A 16163-nucleotide genomic window follows, 5' to 3' on the forward strand; every position below is an offset into this window, starting at 1 on the left:
GCCAAGATGTAACCCAGTATCGTTCCTGTGTCTACTCATAACTAGTATACCAGGCTGCTTCCCGCTCCTTGCTTAGGAACATATTTTTAGACTTTCTAAAAAATTCAAATGTTTAGTATTTTCTTTTTTTCCCAAAATTATTTCTCTTCATTGAACATACTCTTTTTATCCATTTAAAATGAGCCAGGTGCAGTGGCTCAAGCCTGTAATGCCAACACTTTGGGAGGCCAAGGAGGGAGAACTGCTTAAGCCCAAGAGTTCAAGACTAGCCTTGGCTGTTTCATAGTGAGACCCTGTCTCTACAAAAAAAAAAAAATTAGCTGGGCATGGTGGTGGGCGTCTGTGGTCTCAGCTTCTTGGGAGGCTGAGGTGAGAAGATCACTTGGGCTCAGGGGTCAAGGCTGCAGTGAGCCGTGATTCCTACCACTGCACCCCAGCCTGGGGACAGAGCAAGACCCCATCTCAAAAATAAAATAAAAATAAAATTATATGATTTTTAAAATTTTCATTATTAAAGAAGTATTCATGTAAGAAAATTCAGAAAATACCAAAAGGCAGCTGTATTTCTAACTCATGTAACTTCTATGCATAGGTGTGTTTGCTAGCTATAGTTTTGTGAATTTTTTTAATAACAGTTCTAATTCTGTATGTACAGTTTTGAATTTTGCCTAATTTATATAATATAACCAATCCCCCCCCCACATTACTATAGTCTTTATAAACACAATTTGGAATAGATTGCTAATGTCCGAAAAAAGGAAACGCACTGTAAATTTTTCACTGTGGTCCTGTTGTAGACACCTGGGTTTGGGTTTTTTCCTCCCCTGTAAGAGAATGATGCCTGTCTTTATACAGAGGCATTTATCATATTTAGGATTATTCCTTAGAGTAGATTCCCAAAGTAAAATACTAGGTCAAGAATAAAAATAGCTTAAGACTATTTTTACCTCAAGTTACTTTCCAAAAGAATTGAATTAACTAATATTCCCATCAGCAATATATAACAGTATACATTTTACTATAGCCTTGTCGACACTGAGTTATAGCATTTAAAGATAAATTTCCAATTGACTGTTGAAAAAAGATCTTTTCACTTTATATTTCATTGGCTACTAGAGTATTTTCTTTTTTCTTTTTCTTTTTTTTTTTTTTTTGAAACGGAGTCTCACTCTGTCGCCCAGGCTGGAGTGCAGTGGTGTGATATCTGCTTACTGCAAGCTCCACCTCCTGGGTTCGTGCCATTCTCCTGCCTCAGCCTCCCGAGTAGCTGGGATTGCAGGCGCCAGCCACCATGCCCGGCTAATTTTTTGTATTTTTAATAGAGATGGGGTTTCACCGTGTTATCCAGGATGGTCTCGATCTCCTCACCTCGTGATCCACCCGCCTTGGCCTCCCAAAGTGCTGGGATTACAGGTGTGAGCCACTGCGCCTGGTCAGAAGATTTTTCTTAAATGTTTATTTAATTTTGTGTCTCCTTGGTGTAAATTTTTATCTCATATTATTTGCCTATTTGATCATTTCAATCTTTTTTTTTTAAACTTGTGCAAATACTTTACATAATTGGAATATTAGCTATCATGTACAGCAATCTTTCTTTGAGGCATTTACTTCGCTGTTTAGTTTTGGTCCTGCTAGGGAGGAGTGTGTTTGACTTACTCTTGATCTTTGACTCTGTTTCCTGCAGCTGCTTTGCTTGGATGTATGGCAAATATGAAATATACTTTTCTTTTAACTTGTCTATAGTTTGACAGTTTTATGTTTTTAGTTTTTTTGATGTCTACTATATTGTGATAAATATTTTTTGTAGTGTAGTTCAATAAGTATATATATATGTGTGTGTATATATATATATTTTAACACAATGTGGCAGGCATTTTGCCAGGTGTTTGAAGGCTGGGAGGCAAGTCATATGATGTTAGTAAAACAGTGGTGGAAGGTGCAGGGCTTGGAGACAGACTCACCTAAACATGAAGCCTCATGGTTCTAATAGTTCTAGACTGGGCAAAATTCTTCATTTCCTGAGCCTTACTTTCTCTTCTTATGAGAGTGATAATATTTACCTTACAAGTAAGTATTGTAAGTATAACTTACTCTATAGGGTTGCTACAAGGGTTAAATGAAATGTCTGTGGCACAGCCTGTTGCATATCGTGACAAATAAGCATCAGTTCCCTTTCTTACTCAATTGGTCATGAAGCCCCATCATTTCATTATCACCTCATAGTCCAATTCTCAGTTGCTTGAGTTGAGGTGGAATAGTTTTAGGTTTGAAAATGTTGTTAGAGATTCCCTCTCCAGATGTTTCTAAGACACAGGCTTTTGAGAACTTAATAATATGAAATTGTCTTGTTAGTGTGTTGACCTTGGTACAGTGAGAAAACAACCCTCAACGCTCAGCGGTTTTCTGCAACACTTAGGTTACAGGTGGGCAGCTGCAGGGGGCTGCAGGTCTACTGCTGGGGCTCTTTTCCACTTCCTATTCTAGGACCCAGACCACAGGAGCAGCTGCCTGGGCCTCAGATTAGATAGGTGCATGTCAGTGCGTACACATTCAGTGTCACAGTGGGTATGACAGTGGGGCAGAGAGATATACCCCACCTACCAAGTTGTGGGAGTGAGTCGGATGGGTAATCCTCTTACAGGGAATGGTGAGTGAATGATAGGGATTTACATGTATTAGAACATTTAATCCTCACACAAGCTCCAGGAGGTAGGTGCTTTTATTTCCATTTTCAGATGAGGAAACTAAGAGGTTTCCAGAGAGGTGAAGTAATATGCCCCGCAGTCATGAGGCTGGCACTTACATGGCGAGGCAAGGACCGGAACTCAGGCTGCCTGTCTGCATCACCCGTGCTCTTCATGCTTGTGACTATTGCCTTCTCATTTTAGTACCTGGGGGTCTAGTATGAGGAGAGTTTGGCTTTTTTTGGAAGAAATTCTCTTATCTTTTGCTTGAGGGGGACAGGTTTCTGGTCTGAGAGCAGAGAGCTTCAGGGTTCCTACTCTTGAATGTGCAGACTTTTCCCTTCTTCCCTCTTGTTTTCAGCACCATGCCCCACCCCGGTTTGTGCTGTATCTTTGTATCTTAAGTTCTATCACTGTGTGTTGACGACCTCCCTCCCTGATGTGGGAGAAGGTGCAGGTGGCCACCTATTTAGGTGAGGGGAGCAGCTGGCGGTGGAGGCGGGTGCAGCCACTCCACATGTGTGTTTTCCAGCCCTTGTGTTTTCACTTCTGTGCTTCACCCTCGCTTTCTGTGGTGTTTGGTACCTGGAATCCTATGCGTCATACTACCCTGCCTTTTTTCAGTTATCTCAAACTTCATCTGAGTTACCTCTTGCTAGCTTCCAAAATTTGTTGAAATCTCAAACTCAAGATTTCTCTTCCATTTATTTTGCCTTTCTGTCTTTATACCTTCTTAAATCCCTTTGTTGTCAGCGTAGTGGGCTTTTGTGAAAGGGAGCTTAGATAAATGAATGTGGTTAATCCCTGTGTTTTAACCAAGCTCCTGGGTTCTATAGCTGCAATTTTAATAGCTTCATAGTATTTCATTGCATTGATGTACCATCCTTCATAACACCCATTCTGTATGTTGGATGTGTATGTTATACAACAGTCTTTGTAACTCAGTGGATGTCCTCAATTTCTTTAGGATAAAATTCAGGAGTAAATCCTAGATTTTAAGACTTTTAGTATTTGTTATCAAATTGCTCACCAAAAAGCAATTTACTTTCTGAGTAGATGTAAACCTTAATTGTTAACATTGTAATTTTAAAGTTCTCTTTGTTTACAGTTCTTTTCTCAGAGAGCTTCAGAATTATTTTTTTCAACTTACATAAAGTCTCATTGTTATTTTGACATAGTTGCATTGTTTATAAAATAACTTGGGATGATGTAATAACTTAGAATATTTAGTTTCCTAGTCACAAAGTTGGTGTCTATTTAAATCTTCTTTAACACTTCCTTGTTTTCTTAATATTTACTATTAAATTATTGCTGAGTGTTATGGGATTATTGCTCTTGTGAATGACATTTTTTAATACTTTAGTTTTCTAATTTGTTTTTGCTGATAAACAAGGTACCTGGTGATTTTGCTTATTTACCTTACATTTTGTCACTTTGGAAACTCTTTTAATTATTGATTTTTAATGGATTCTTCTGAATTTCCTAGGCATACATTCAAACTTATTTTACTGATTAACCCACAAATAATTATTGAGCACACCTATTCTACGCTAGGCAGATTCTAGACACCTGGGATACAGTAGTAACTATGGCAAAGTCTTTGCCTTCATAGAATGAACAATATAGTGAGGACATACAGGTAATATGAATCAGATAAAGTAATGCCCAATTGTGATAAATATTATGAAGAAAATTAAGCAGGATAAGGGCCTAGCTAGTGACAGAGGGTGATTTTTCAGGTCAGAGCCCCCTCTGAGGAGGTGGCTTTTGATCAGAGTCCTGAATGAAGTGAAGTCATAGAACAAGCCATGTGAATATCTACCAGTGTCCCAGGCAGAGGAACAGCAGGTATAAGTGTGAGTGATGCCTGAGGAGCAGCAGGGAGGGTAACACGGGCCAAATTGAGTGAGCCAGGGAGACGGTGGACAGAGGTGAACTTGGCAAGGAAGCTAGGGCCCATATTCCCAGAAGAAGCATTGAGGCCTCAGTGTGAAGAGTTCACTGTAGATCGATGTAGGGGTCTGGATTTGGGGAGAGGGGTCTGGGCTAGAGACACATTTGTTCACACATGTGCTCTTTAAAGCTGTGAAACTGGACAAGTGTACCCACGGGGGAAGCACAGCCACAATAGAGAAGAGATCCCAGGACGGGATCTTGGGACAATTGCAAGCCAGAAGGGCATCTGGCATAGGGGATTCCCGACCAGCCAGTGAGAAGGAAGAGAACCAGGAAGACAGGCAAAAACATGTCCTTAAGGAAGGGAGAGAGCAACTGCCCTGTGATGCTGGAGGTCTAGCAGGTTGAGGCTTAACCTTCTTGAGGATTGACCCTTGGACTTGGCAATGTTGAATGGCTGGTCGGAGCAATTGTAGGGGAGCTGTGGAGAGAAATGCCTTACTGGAGCGGGTTTAATATTGGATGAATGGTGAGGTGTTGGAAACAAGTGTAGACAACTCTCAAGTTGTGTTACAAGAGCAACAGGAAAATGGGGTGGCTGGGGGTGCTGGGAGAAGATATATCTGTAAGTGGGAAGACATTTCTCTAATATGTGTCCCTTTTGTTTGAGACTGTCCAAAAAAAAAAGTAAGTTCTGATTATAGCAATCAAATATAAAACAAACAGAAGCCCAGGCTGGAATGCTGTGGCTCAGTGTCACATCACTGCAACCCCCATCTCCCAGGCTCAAGCCACCCTCCTGCCTCAGCCTCCTGAGTAGCCGGGACTACAGATGTGTGCCTATTTGATATATTTTTTTAGAGACAGGGTCTCTGTATGTTGTCCAGGTTGGTCTCAAACTCCTGGGCTCAAGCAGTCCACCCATCTCAGCCTCCCGGAGTGCTAGGATTACAGGCATGAGCCACTATGCCTGGCCAGAACGTAAATATTTTTGTGAATGCTGGACTTCCTTCTTTTGTTGATTTTACTAGGGGAATACTATTAGACTGTTACCAACAAACATTGATTACTGGTAATTGGTTTGAAACAGATTTTATCGGCTGGGGTCCGTGGATCACGCCTGTAACCCCAGCGCATTGGGAGGCCAAGGCGGGTGGATCACGAGGTCAAGAGATCGAGACCATCCTGGCCAACATGGTGAAACCCCGTCTCTACTAAAAATACACAAATTAGCTGGGCGTGGTGGTGCATGCCTGTAGTCTCAACTACTTGGGAGGCTGAGCCAGGAGAATCGCTTGAACCCGGGAGGCGGAAGTTGCAGTGAGCAGAGGTTGCACCACTGCACTCCAGCCTGGCGACAGAGAAAAGAAAAAGAACTAGATTTTTTTTTTTCTTTTTTGAGACAGAGTCTTGCTCTGTCACCCAGGTTTGAGTGCAGGGGGGCGATCTCGGCTCACTGCAAGCTCCACTTCCTGGGTTCATGCCATTCTTCTGCCTCAGCCTCCGCAGCAGCTGGGACTACAGGCACCCACCACCACGCCCAGCCAACTTTTTTGTATTTTTAGTAGAGACGGGGTTTCACCGTGTTAGCCAGGGTGGTTTCGATCTCCTGACCTCGTGATCCGCCTGCCTTGGCCTCCCAAAGTGCTGGGATTACAGGCATGAGCCACCGGATGTGGCCCCAATAAATATATTTTATCATATTGAGAAAGCTCTCTTTTTTTTTTGAGACGGAGTCTTGCTCTGTCGCCCAGGCTGGAGTGCAGTGGCGCCATCTTGGCTCACTGCAAGCTCCGCCTCCCGGGTTCACAACATTCTCCTGCCTCAGCCTCCCGAGTAGCTGGGACTACAGACGCCCATCACCACTCCTGGCTAATTTTTTTGTATTTTTAGTAGAGACGAGGTTTCACTGTGTTAGCCAGGATGGTATCGATCTCCTGACCTCGTGATCCTCCCGCCTCGGCCTCCCAAAGTACTGGGATTACAGGCGTGAGCCACTGTGCCCGGCCTTCTTTCCTTTCTTTCTTTCTTTCTTGAGAGGTTCTCACTCTGTCATCTGTCATCCAGGCTGGAGTGTAGTGGCACAATCACGGCTCACTGCAGCCTCGAACTCCCAGGCTCAGGTGATCCTCCCACCTCAGCCTCCCAAGTAGCTGGGACCACAGGCACATGCCACCACACCCACTTGGGTAATTTTTGTATTTTTTGTGGAGATGGAGTTTCACCATGTTGCCCAGGCTAGTCTTGAACTCCTAGGCTCAAGAGATCCGCCCACCTCGGCCTCCCAAAGTGCTGGGATTACAGGTATGAACCACTGCACTTGGCCTTTTCTATTTTTAAAGGAATTTTAATATGAAGTGGGTGTCGTATTTTTACATGTGTGTTTTTGGACACCAGTGCGATGATCTTATGGGTTTTTTTTAATATTTATCTTAAAGCTATATAATGAATAAATAATTTCCTAATATGGAACTATCATTGTATACTTGGGATATACCTTACTTGGTTATGAGGAGGTATTCTTTTTTTATTTTTCTGCAATAATTTATAATTTTTATATTATTTATGCTAACTGAGCATGAAAGGTTAGATGGACCATTTCAGGCTTCTCTACCTGACCTATATCGTCTGAACGAACTGACCCCTTTTAACATAAACACTGAAAAGGGGAGCAGTCCTAGTTTTTAGTGGCACTGGTTTAAAGGAGTGCCTTAGCTGCTTGGCTCCATCTCATCCTCTCATCTCTGGGTGAGAAGCTGTCAGTGGCCTCTTCAGGACCACTGATTATCAGTAGGTCCCAAGTCGTCTCTATCAGAGGCATATGATTCTCAGGCATCATCTGAACAAGGTGTCTATCATAAACTGAGTATAACAATCCTGCCCCCTAACCCTGGCTTAGTCCTTTTCTGATGTTTCTTCTTTCCACCTCCCTTCTTGTGTCCACAGAGCATGACTTGCTCTTAATAACCTCTTCTAAGGTTGTGACATTATAAGCAGAGGCAGCTGTGTCTGCTGCTTCTCCCCGCTCCTCTTCTTTTTTGCCTTTCTGCCTCTCTCACTCTTACCCTCTTTAACAACTCCTGAGATGCATTCAAAGAAATAGGGAGTTTAATCTATTTTGACTCAGGTGCTTGAACTTACTTAGAAGGCCTTAGAAATGAGACATCTCAGGAAGTAATGAAGGTTAATTGGAGTTACAGGAGTGGGCCCTGATCCGATAGAATTATTGTTGTCATGAGAAGAAAGCTGGCTCTGACCGCCCTCCCTCCCCCTCCCACCAAAGTGTACCAAAAAAGAGGTCATGTGAGGACACGCTGGGATGGTGGCCACCTACAAGCCACGAAAAGAGACCTCAGAATGGTCTACATTGCTGGTACCTGTATCTTGGATTTCCCAAAAAAAGTTGGCTGGGTGTGGTGGCACATCCCTATAGTCCCAGCTGCTCGGGAGACTGAAGCAGGAGGATCACTGGAGCATCGCTGGAGCCCAGGAATGTGAGGCTGCAGTGAGCTATGACTGTACCACTGCAACTCCAGCCCGGGTGACAAGGCAAGACTCTGTCTCCAAAAAAAAATAAATAAATAAAAAGTCAATATTTTCCAAGGTTGGTTGTTTTGTTTGTTTTCTTTGTTTTTTGCATAGCACCACTTACTATTTATTAATAAAGCTTTTTTGATGTTGAATATGAGATATTTGAAAAGGCATATTCTGCATTTTTGTTCTCCTGGTATTTACCTGGGATCATAAAATTTAGAGAAGATTGCTCTTTTTACTTACTCCAAACTGATCTTTTCAAGATCTTTGCCAAGGAAAACCTACTTTAAAAAAAAAAAAATTCCTTCAGCTAATGTTCCTCATGCTCACACCTGGAGATGCATAGGGTATCCCTCATTACTTCATACTGAATGTGAAAGAGGCCTGGCTTTCATCAGTTGGTCCTCTGCCTCAGTAAGCAGTGAGATCATCCATAAAGACTGTGAAATAGGAAGTGGCTGTTGATTTCCCTTCTTAGGTTATATATTAATCCAATACTCTGAATGCCCGTGGAATCATAAGTGTTCAGTGGATGAATCAATGAGCAACTTAAGGGATTTACAATTTAAAGAAGCAATTTTATATGAAGTTCTTCAGGCAAAAGATTTTATCAATGGTATCAGCCATTTAAAATGCAGTTGTATAAAACAGCTCTTTTTCCTCAAGAAACTTAACATTCTTCTATGGTAAAGGCAAAGAAGTTTATGGCACAGTTTTCACTAAGAGAGAATAGCAATATTTGTCACAAAAATTCTTTAAGATTCAAACTTTAAAAAAAAAAAAACCTTAGTACAAAATATTGATATATTTTCTATTCAAGTGACTTTGTGGTTAAGCCTCTTTTGCACAGTATTATGAACCACATATGTAGTTCTACTGTATTTTGTAATGGTGAGATTTCCTCATTTTAAATTTTGTTGTGAGTAAAGAATATGTTAAATATCTATAATACATTAAATATATATGTTTATGTATTTATAGGTTAAATATAACATGTTAATATATAGGCTTTTTTTGTATTTTATCTTGACACACGATGAAGATGACTCAGTCTATTACACTTAATTTTGAGACACTGCATTCTTCTAAAAGTAAACAACTGAAAATTATTTTTATTCTCTAGGTTGTCCTTTGCGGAGGGTCTTCTCGAATCCCAAAGCTACAGCAACTGATTAAAGATCTTTTCCCAGCTGTTGAGCTTCTCAATTCTATCCCTCCTGATGAAGTGATCCCTATTGGTGCAGCTATAGAAGCAGGAATTCTTATTGGGAAAGAAAACCTGTTGGTGGAAGACTCTCTTATGATAGAGTGTTCAGCCAGAGATATTTTAGTTAAGGTATGTTTAGCTTTTCTATACTAGTTGAAGTATGTTTAGCTTTTCTATACTTTCCTTAAAAATAGTAAATTAATTGCCGTAAGTTTTTATACATAGCATGATGTTACAATAAAACCCTGTATACTGGCAGAGGTTTTAAATTTAGGTTTATAATCCTACTTTTAAGGAATGTCTTATATTCTTTTAGTTAATATTTCTCTAACCTGTTAGTTTTTTAGAAAAATAAAAGTTAGGTATAATATTAATCATAAGTTAATATAGATAGAGGTATGTTTCAATATATTTTTAAATACAGTGGAGTGGGATTTAGGATTATTTCTATTTTCTTCTCTTTGCCTAGTGTCCTGATTATCAATAAGGAATATATATCTCATTTATAATGGGAAGATTTTTTTTCAATTGTAAAGATAAATACCAAAGAGTATGCACCTTGTTTCCTGCTAACTAGGGTGTGGACGAATCAGGAGCCAGTAGATTCACAGTGCTGTTTCCATCAGGGACTCCTTTGCCAGCTCGAAGACAACACACATTGCAAGCTCCTGGAAGCATATCTTCAGTGTGCCTTGAACTCTATGAGTCTGACGGGAAGAACTCTGCCAAAGAGGAAACCAAGTTTGCACAGGTAAATACATAAAGTTAGACACATTAAACTGTTCAACTTTGCTTTCTGGATTAGATTTCAGTTCAGTATCTTAATACAAAATGTATATATATAAAGGACACCAAATACATTTTTATGAAGGATTTTATGAAGGCTCATTTCTGAAAATGAACTTGTGTATACTCATTTTTGAAAGAGGGAAGAAATAGGCAATTTTAATTTGAAAGAGTTCTGGGTATTTAGACTGCTTCTTTGTTGTGCTCTTGGCCTCCCTTGGTAGTTAGGTAAGTGGAAGGGGAGAATTTTATTTTTTGGTTCATGCTAAATGCACATTATTGTATGCATTTTATAGATGATTAAGAAGTTGGCCTGTGATAGCAAATAACCTTTATTTTCTTGGTCAAGCTAGGGTTTCTCCTCAAGTTGGTTTCATTTCTGAGCCCATGACATGCTCTTCCGATTGTGCCATGCTGCCTCTGAGACAAGATAGGTTTGCTTTTTTAAAATACCATGTGCCTATCTCATACTATATGACCCTCTGTATGCTTTACGAAGAGTGAGGTAGAGCCATGTTATTTACTTAGAAACATGTCTGAGAAATGCAGTTGCATTAAAACACACACACACACACACACACACACACACATAAGACTGCAGCACAGTATTTGTATTACAATGCCATTTGTATCTAAATAAAAAGTCTGGGCCGGGCGCGGTGGCTCAAGCCTGTAATCCCAGCACTTTGGGAGGCCGAGGCGGGTGGATCACGAGGTCAGGAGATCGAGACTATCCTGGCTAACATGGTGAAACCCCGTCTCTACTAAAAATACAAAAAACTAGCCGGGCGTGGTGGCGGGCGCCTGTAGTCTCAGCTACTTGGGAGGCTGAGGCGGGAGAATGGCGTGAACCTGGGAGGCGGAGCTTGCAGTGAGCCGAGATCACGCCACTGCACTCCAGCCTGGGAGACACAGCGAGACTCCGTCTCAAAACAAAAAAACAAAAAAACAAACAAAAAAAAAAGTCTGGGAGCATGAGTGTGTGTGAGGAGGTGGTGTTTGAGTAGGGGTGCATTTTCAGATATCCATGCATTTATACAGAAAATATATATAGGTACTTAAACCATATTCCAGAAACTTCACAGTAGGTAAATAAGTTTGTAGGTACCAAGAGGGTTTTTTTGACTTCTGACACTTTATACTGAATTTTTTACAAACAGCACAGGACATGAGCATGAATTACTTTTATAGTACAAATTAAATATAGGTAACAAAAAAGAATGTACTTTTTTTTTTTTTTGAGACAGAATCTCGCTCTGTTGCCCAGGCTGGAGTGCAGTGGCACCATCTCGGCTCATTCTTATTGCAAGCTCCACCTTCCAGGTTCACACCATTCTCCTGCCTCAGCCTCCCGAGTCGCCGGGACTACAGGCACCCACCACCACGCCTGGCTAATTTTTTGTATTCTTAGTAGAGATGGGGTTTTACCGTGTTAGCCAGGATGGTCTCAATCTCCTGGCCTCGTGATTCGCCCGCCTCGGCCTCCCAAAGCAGTATTGTTTTTTAAAAAATATATGCACATTCAGAGAAGTCCAGAATGCCTAGCTTTTTTGAGAAGACAGGGTGTTTATTAGTGATGAGGTATCGTGTGTGTGTGTGTGTGTGTAAAGAGATACATATCTTTAGTTCACATATTTAATTTTTTTTTTTTGAGACGGCAGCTTGCTCTGTCACCCAGGCCAAAGTGCAGTGACATGATTTCAGCTCACTGCAACCTCCACCCCATGGGTTCAACTGATTCTCCTGCCTCAGTCAGCCTTCTGAGTAGCTGGGACTACAGGCATGCACCACCACGCCTGGCTAATATTTGTGTTTTTAGTAGAGACAGTTTCACTATGTTGACCAGGCTGGTTTCGAACTCCTGACCTAAGGTGATCTGCCTGCCTTAGCCTCCCAAACTGCTGGGATTACAGGCATGAGCCACTATGCCTGGCCACATATTTATTTTCTAATTCCAACAAAAGAGTAATGAAAACACACACATGCATAACATGCCTGGGCTGCACCTCAGACTTACCAACTTGGAATCTATTGGTAAAGTTTGAAAAGCACTTCCACATGAATTGGTTTGTGTGTGTCTAAGAACCTTCCCATGCACCAGGTTTTTGAACTCAGATGGCAGTCCTAGTATTTCCTTCGCTCTTCTCTCACACTTCCATTACCTTTTTCTTCACATCCTCTCTGAGACTCCACAGCTGCTGCTACTATATCCTAACTTAAAGATGCCAGGAGGAGAGTTAGCCACGTAACACTGAATTTGGAAGAGAATCTTTCAGAGTTCCCATCTGTTCTAACGTTATTTTACAAATGAGTAAAACAAGGTACTTAGTATAACTTAGGTTATTAAACTTGAGCTTGGCTAAGCCTAAAGTCACTGCAGAATTCCATATCTGGTTTCTTGATATACTATTCTTTAGGAAACTGAGGAATTTTATAGTAAATTCATTACCATCTCTTACTTACAGATATAATCTTAGTTGTACAAAAGAGTTTGCCATGTTTTTAAGTAGGTGGTTTTCCAAGTGTATTTAAAATGCTTGATTTTTTTTTTAAAGTATATATAGAAAGGTTGCCAAATTATAATTTGCATGTTACTGGGAATGGCTTACTTACCAAAAAAGAAAAGTAGCCTTTATTTTCTGAGACTAATAGTACATCTTAGAAAAAATCATTTTAATCTAGGACATGACATTTAGAAGGGACAAATGCATTAGTTATCTTATGGGCCCTCCTTCTGGGGGAGACATTTCAGCTTAACAAAGCTTCACTCCTATTCTCTGAATTCTGATTCAGTGGTAGGAGAATTGAAAACTGCCCTATTTTAAAAAGGTTTGTTTCAGTGGTAAATAAGCTTTGGTCCATTGCAATAATTGATACATCAGTTCATTTATGTCAAAATGCTGAATTCTCTTCATATTGTTTTTGCATAAACAGGTTGTACTCCAGGATTTAGATAAAAAAGAAAATGGATTACGTGATATATTAGCTGTTCTTACTATGAAAAGGTAAAAAAATTAAACTTCTGTTGTTAAGAAAATTCAATTTGATACTTGACTATTTTTTGATTTTATTGATTTTTTCACTGTCATTCTAGAAAAAACATTAAAAACCTACAGAGGATTTTATCAGTGAATTACATTTTTTGCCCCCAAAATTACTATATTTTACAAAGAAAAGTCATTTCCATCTTGAATATTTTAGGAATTCTTTATTTTGGCTATCATCAACCTAAGAAACTGATGTGTGCTCAGTTGAGATGTAATTTACCAATTTCTAGTATAATTTTCTAAAGTTTATATAACTGTTACTATTTGCCCTGTGAAAGGGTAAGTTTGTTTCTTTATTGCTAAATTTTCTAAGAAATTTAGAAAATTTAAATGCAAAATTTTTCTAAGAAAAATAATTTACGAATTAAATTCAGCTATTGCCATTTTCCTAACCACAAGCTATCCATACTACTATGTATTACAAGTAAATCCTTTCCAAATTAAACTTAAAAGACAACTTACTCCATAAACGATACATAGCAAGAATATAGAATTCATCAGGGTGAGTTTGCCTTGACCTAGTCTTGAAAATAGCATGCTGCATCTGGAGCTTATATAAAGTCTTAAACCTAAGGTGTTTGTCATCATGGGTTTTCAAGAAATATAACCATGATCTTAGTGGTCTGGAAGGAAGTTCCTAAGAATAACTAGCTAAATATAACATATGATACTTACTAAATTTACAGACAGTGAGATTGTGTGTATTCTTTACATTAATACCCTTCTTTTGAAAATTAAAATTAACCCTTGTTTACTGAAAGCCCTCAAGTAACTTGTTACAGACTTTGTTTTTATAACATGAGCTTATGAAATGTTCTTTATTTTTTTGTCTGTTTAGGGATGGATCTTTACATGTGACATGCACAGATCAAGAAACTGGAAAATGTGAAGCAATCTCTATTGAGGTAGCATCTTAGTGTTCTAGAGAAATCAAGAATTTTTATAAACAAGAATATCAACATTTGGTTTTGCATATAAGTGGCGTTTGTATTAAAATACTTTTTCAATGAACTGTATAAACTATGTTTTATTAAACTACAATATATCAGTAAGTGTTGCAACCCTTCTTTGTTTTTGATGTACAATAACCTCTTATTACTGGGAAATATACGGAAGTTTTTTTTTTATCATGAAGCTGCTTAGAATTAAACTGAGTTGGTTGAAAGAATTTTCTATGACATTTAATTTTAAAAGATCTTCTATTGGTTCTTGTTAGATAACCAAGAAAACAATTAAAAGTCATTGACATTAATTGAAAAAACTTGCAGGACCATATACAAAGTAAGATGCCTTTTTTTGTTTGTTTTTGTTTTTAGAGACAGGATTTTGCACTGTCACCCAGGCTCAAGTGCAGTTGTGGGATCATATCTCACAGCAGCCTCGAACTGCTGGGCTCAAGCAGTCTTCTTGCCTTAGCCTCCCATGTGGCCGGGACTACAGATGTGCACCATCACACCTGGCAAATTTTTTTTTGTTCTGTTTTGTTTTTTTGGAGAGATGGGTCTTGCTATGTTGCCCAGGATGGTCTCAAACTGCTGGTCTCAAGTGATCCTCCCGCCTTAGCCCCCCAAAGTGCTGGGATTACAGGCATAAGCCACAGCCATTTTTTAAGTAAACTGATAAACTCAACAACTAGGAGAGGGGCTTTTACTTTTTACAGTTTTGTTTAGTTTATTTCTTTCCTCCAACAAACATGTTTTTCTTTTGAAATTAAAAGATCTCTTTAGGGCAGGGCACGGTGGCTCACACCTGTAATTCCAACACTTTGGGAGGCAGAGACAGGTGGATCACTTGAGGCCAGGAGTTCCAGACCAGCCTGGCCAATGTGGTGAAACCCCATCTCTACTAAAAATACAAAAAATTATTTGGGTGTGGTGGTGTGCGCCTGTAGTCCCAGCAACTCCGGAGGCTGAATCCCTTGAACCCAGGAGTCAGAGGTTGCAGTGAGCCAAAATCATGCCACTGCACTCCAGCCTGGGCGACAGAGTGAGACTCCATCTCAAAAAGAGAGAAAAAAGAGAAAAAGAGAGAGAAAAAAAACCTCTTTAGTTTGAAGAGAAGGCTAGCCACATTCTGTCTACCAGAGAATATTCACTAGAGCCCTGAGATCCTCAGTGGGTTCCAATGAAAACTTATTCATGTTGGCTGCTATGGAGTTAGTTGGTAGTACTCTTCTAAAAGTTTTTAAAGATCCAGAAACAAAACTTAAATTTTTTCATCATTATTTTACATCAAATTATTGACAGAACTATGAAGAGAATTCAGGTATGATTTTAAGTCCACAGAGTCTTTAAATACAGAAGCAGCTTTAAAGGTGTACTCTTTGTCCTAAGTTAGTAGTTATTTCTTAGGATCTTTTTCCAAAGTTATAGAAAATTTGAAATAAAAGTGATTTTGGTATAAGCAATTCAGTGGCTTCAGAACATAGGAAAACACCAACTGAACTAGTTTTACTGCTAAGTCTACATGCTTTCAATTATGCTTTGAAAAACTGTTTTAGGATCTTATTTTGTGGTTATTGTTAGCTTTTAAAATAGATCTGGGATGCCAAACTATGTCCAGTGATTCAGATCTATCTCACCCCTGTTTTCGTAGATAAAATTTTATTAGAACACAGTCACACTCTAATTGTATATGTGCTGGCTGTGGCGGTTTTCACATTACAGTGGCAGAGATGAATAGTTGCACAAAGGCTGTATGGCCCACAAAGCTTAAAATATTTACTGTCTGGCCTTCTGTATAAAAAATTTGACACCTGAAGTAGATTATTGAAACTTATAGAATAAAATAACTTATTCTAAAGTTTTCTTCCATATTTATTTAATCCTTTACTTACTTGGCTCCTTTCCCCACTAGATTATTAAGCATTTGTGAGAGCAGAGACTCTGAGTCTTAATCACCATTTTGCCTCGGCCCCTACAATAGTACATGAGCATAGTGGGTGTTCATAAGTGCTTATCAAATAAATGAATTATATGGAAGAAAAAATAATGTCATCTTTGTATGCTA

The 16163-nt window shown here is 39.5% G+C and overlaps 2 protein-coding genes across 3 annotated transcripts in view; both read left to right on the forward strand.

The window, feature by feature from the left end:
- HSPA14 (heat shock protein family A (Hsp70) member 14) overlaps positions 1-14206 on the forward strand; it is a 32436-nt gene extending 18230 nt beyond the window's left edge. The window contains exons 10-13 of one of the 2 annotated variants that reach the window (XM_028853309.2): positions 9238-9450; positions 9899-10072; positions 13042-13112; positions 13993-14206. In XM_028853309.2, coding sequence (XP_028709142.2) covers positions 9238-9450; positions 9899-10072; positions 13042-13112; positions 13993-14071 — 537 coding nt within the window. In that variant the 3' untranslated portion in view covers positions 14072-14206. The remainder of the gene's footprint in view (positions 1-9237; positions 9451-9898; positions 10073-13041; positions 13113-13992) is intronic. The other variant, NM_001265916.1, reaches the window with a different exon arrangement.
- MSANTD7 (Myb/SANT DNA binding domain containing 7) overlaps positions 1-14206 on the forward strand; it is a 28652-nt gene extending 14446 nt beyond the window's left edge. The window contains exons 10-13 of the mRNA XM_077945818.1: positions 9238-9450; positions 9899-10072; positions 13042-13112; positions 13993-14206. The gene's annotated coding sequence lies outside the window, so the exon portion shown is untranslated. The remainder of the gene's footprint in view (positions 1-9237; positions 9451-9898; positions 10073-13041; positions 13113-13992) is intronic.
- Positions 14207-16163: the final 1957 nt, after the last annotated feature.

The sequence above is a fragment of the Macaca mulatta genome, chromosome 9 (assembly GCF_049350105.2).
Source record: "Macaca mulatta isolate MMU2019108-1 chromosome 9, T2T-MMU8v2.0, whole genome shotgun sequence".
Classification (NCBI taxonomy): Eukaryota; Metazoa; Chordata; class Mammalia; order Primates; family Cercopithecidae; genus Macaca; species Macaca mulatta.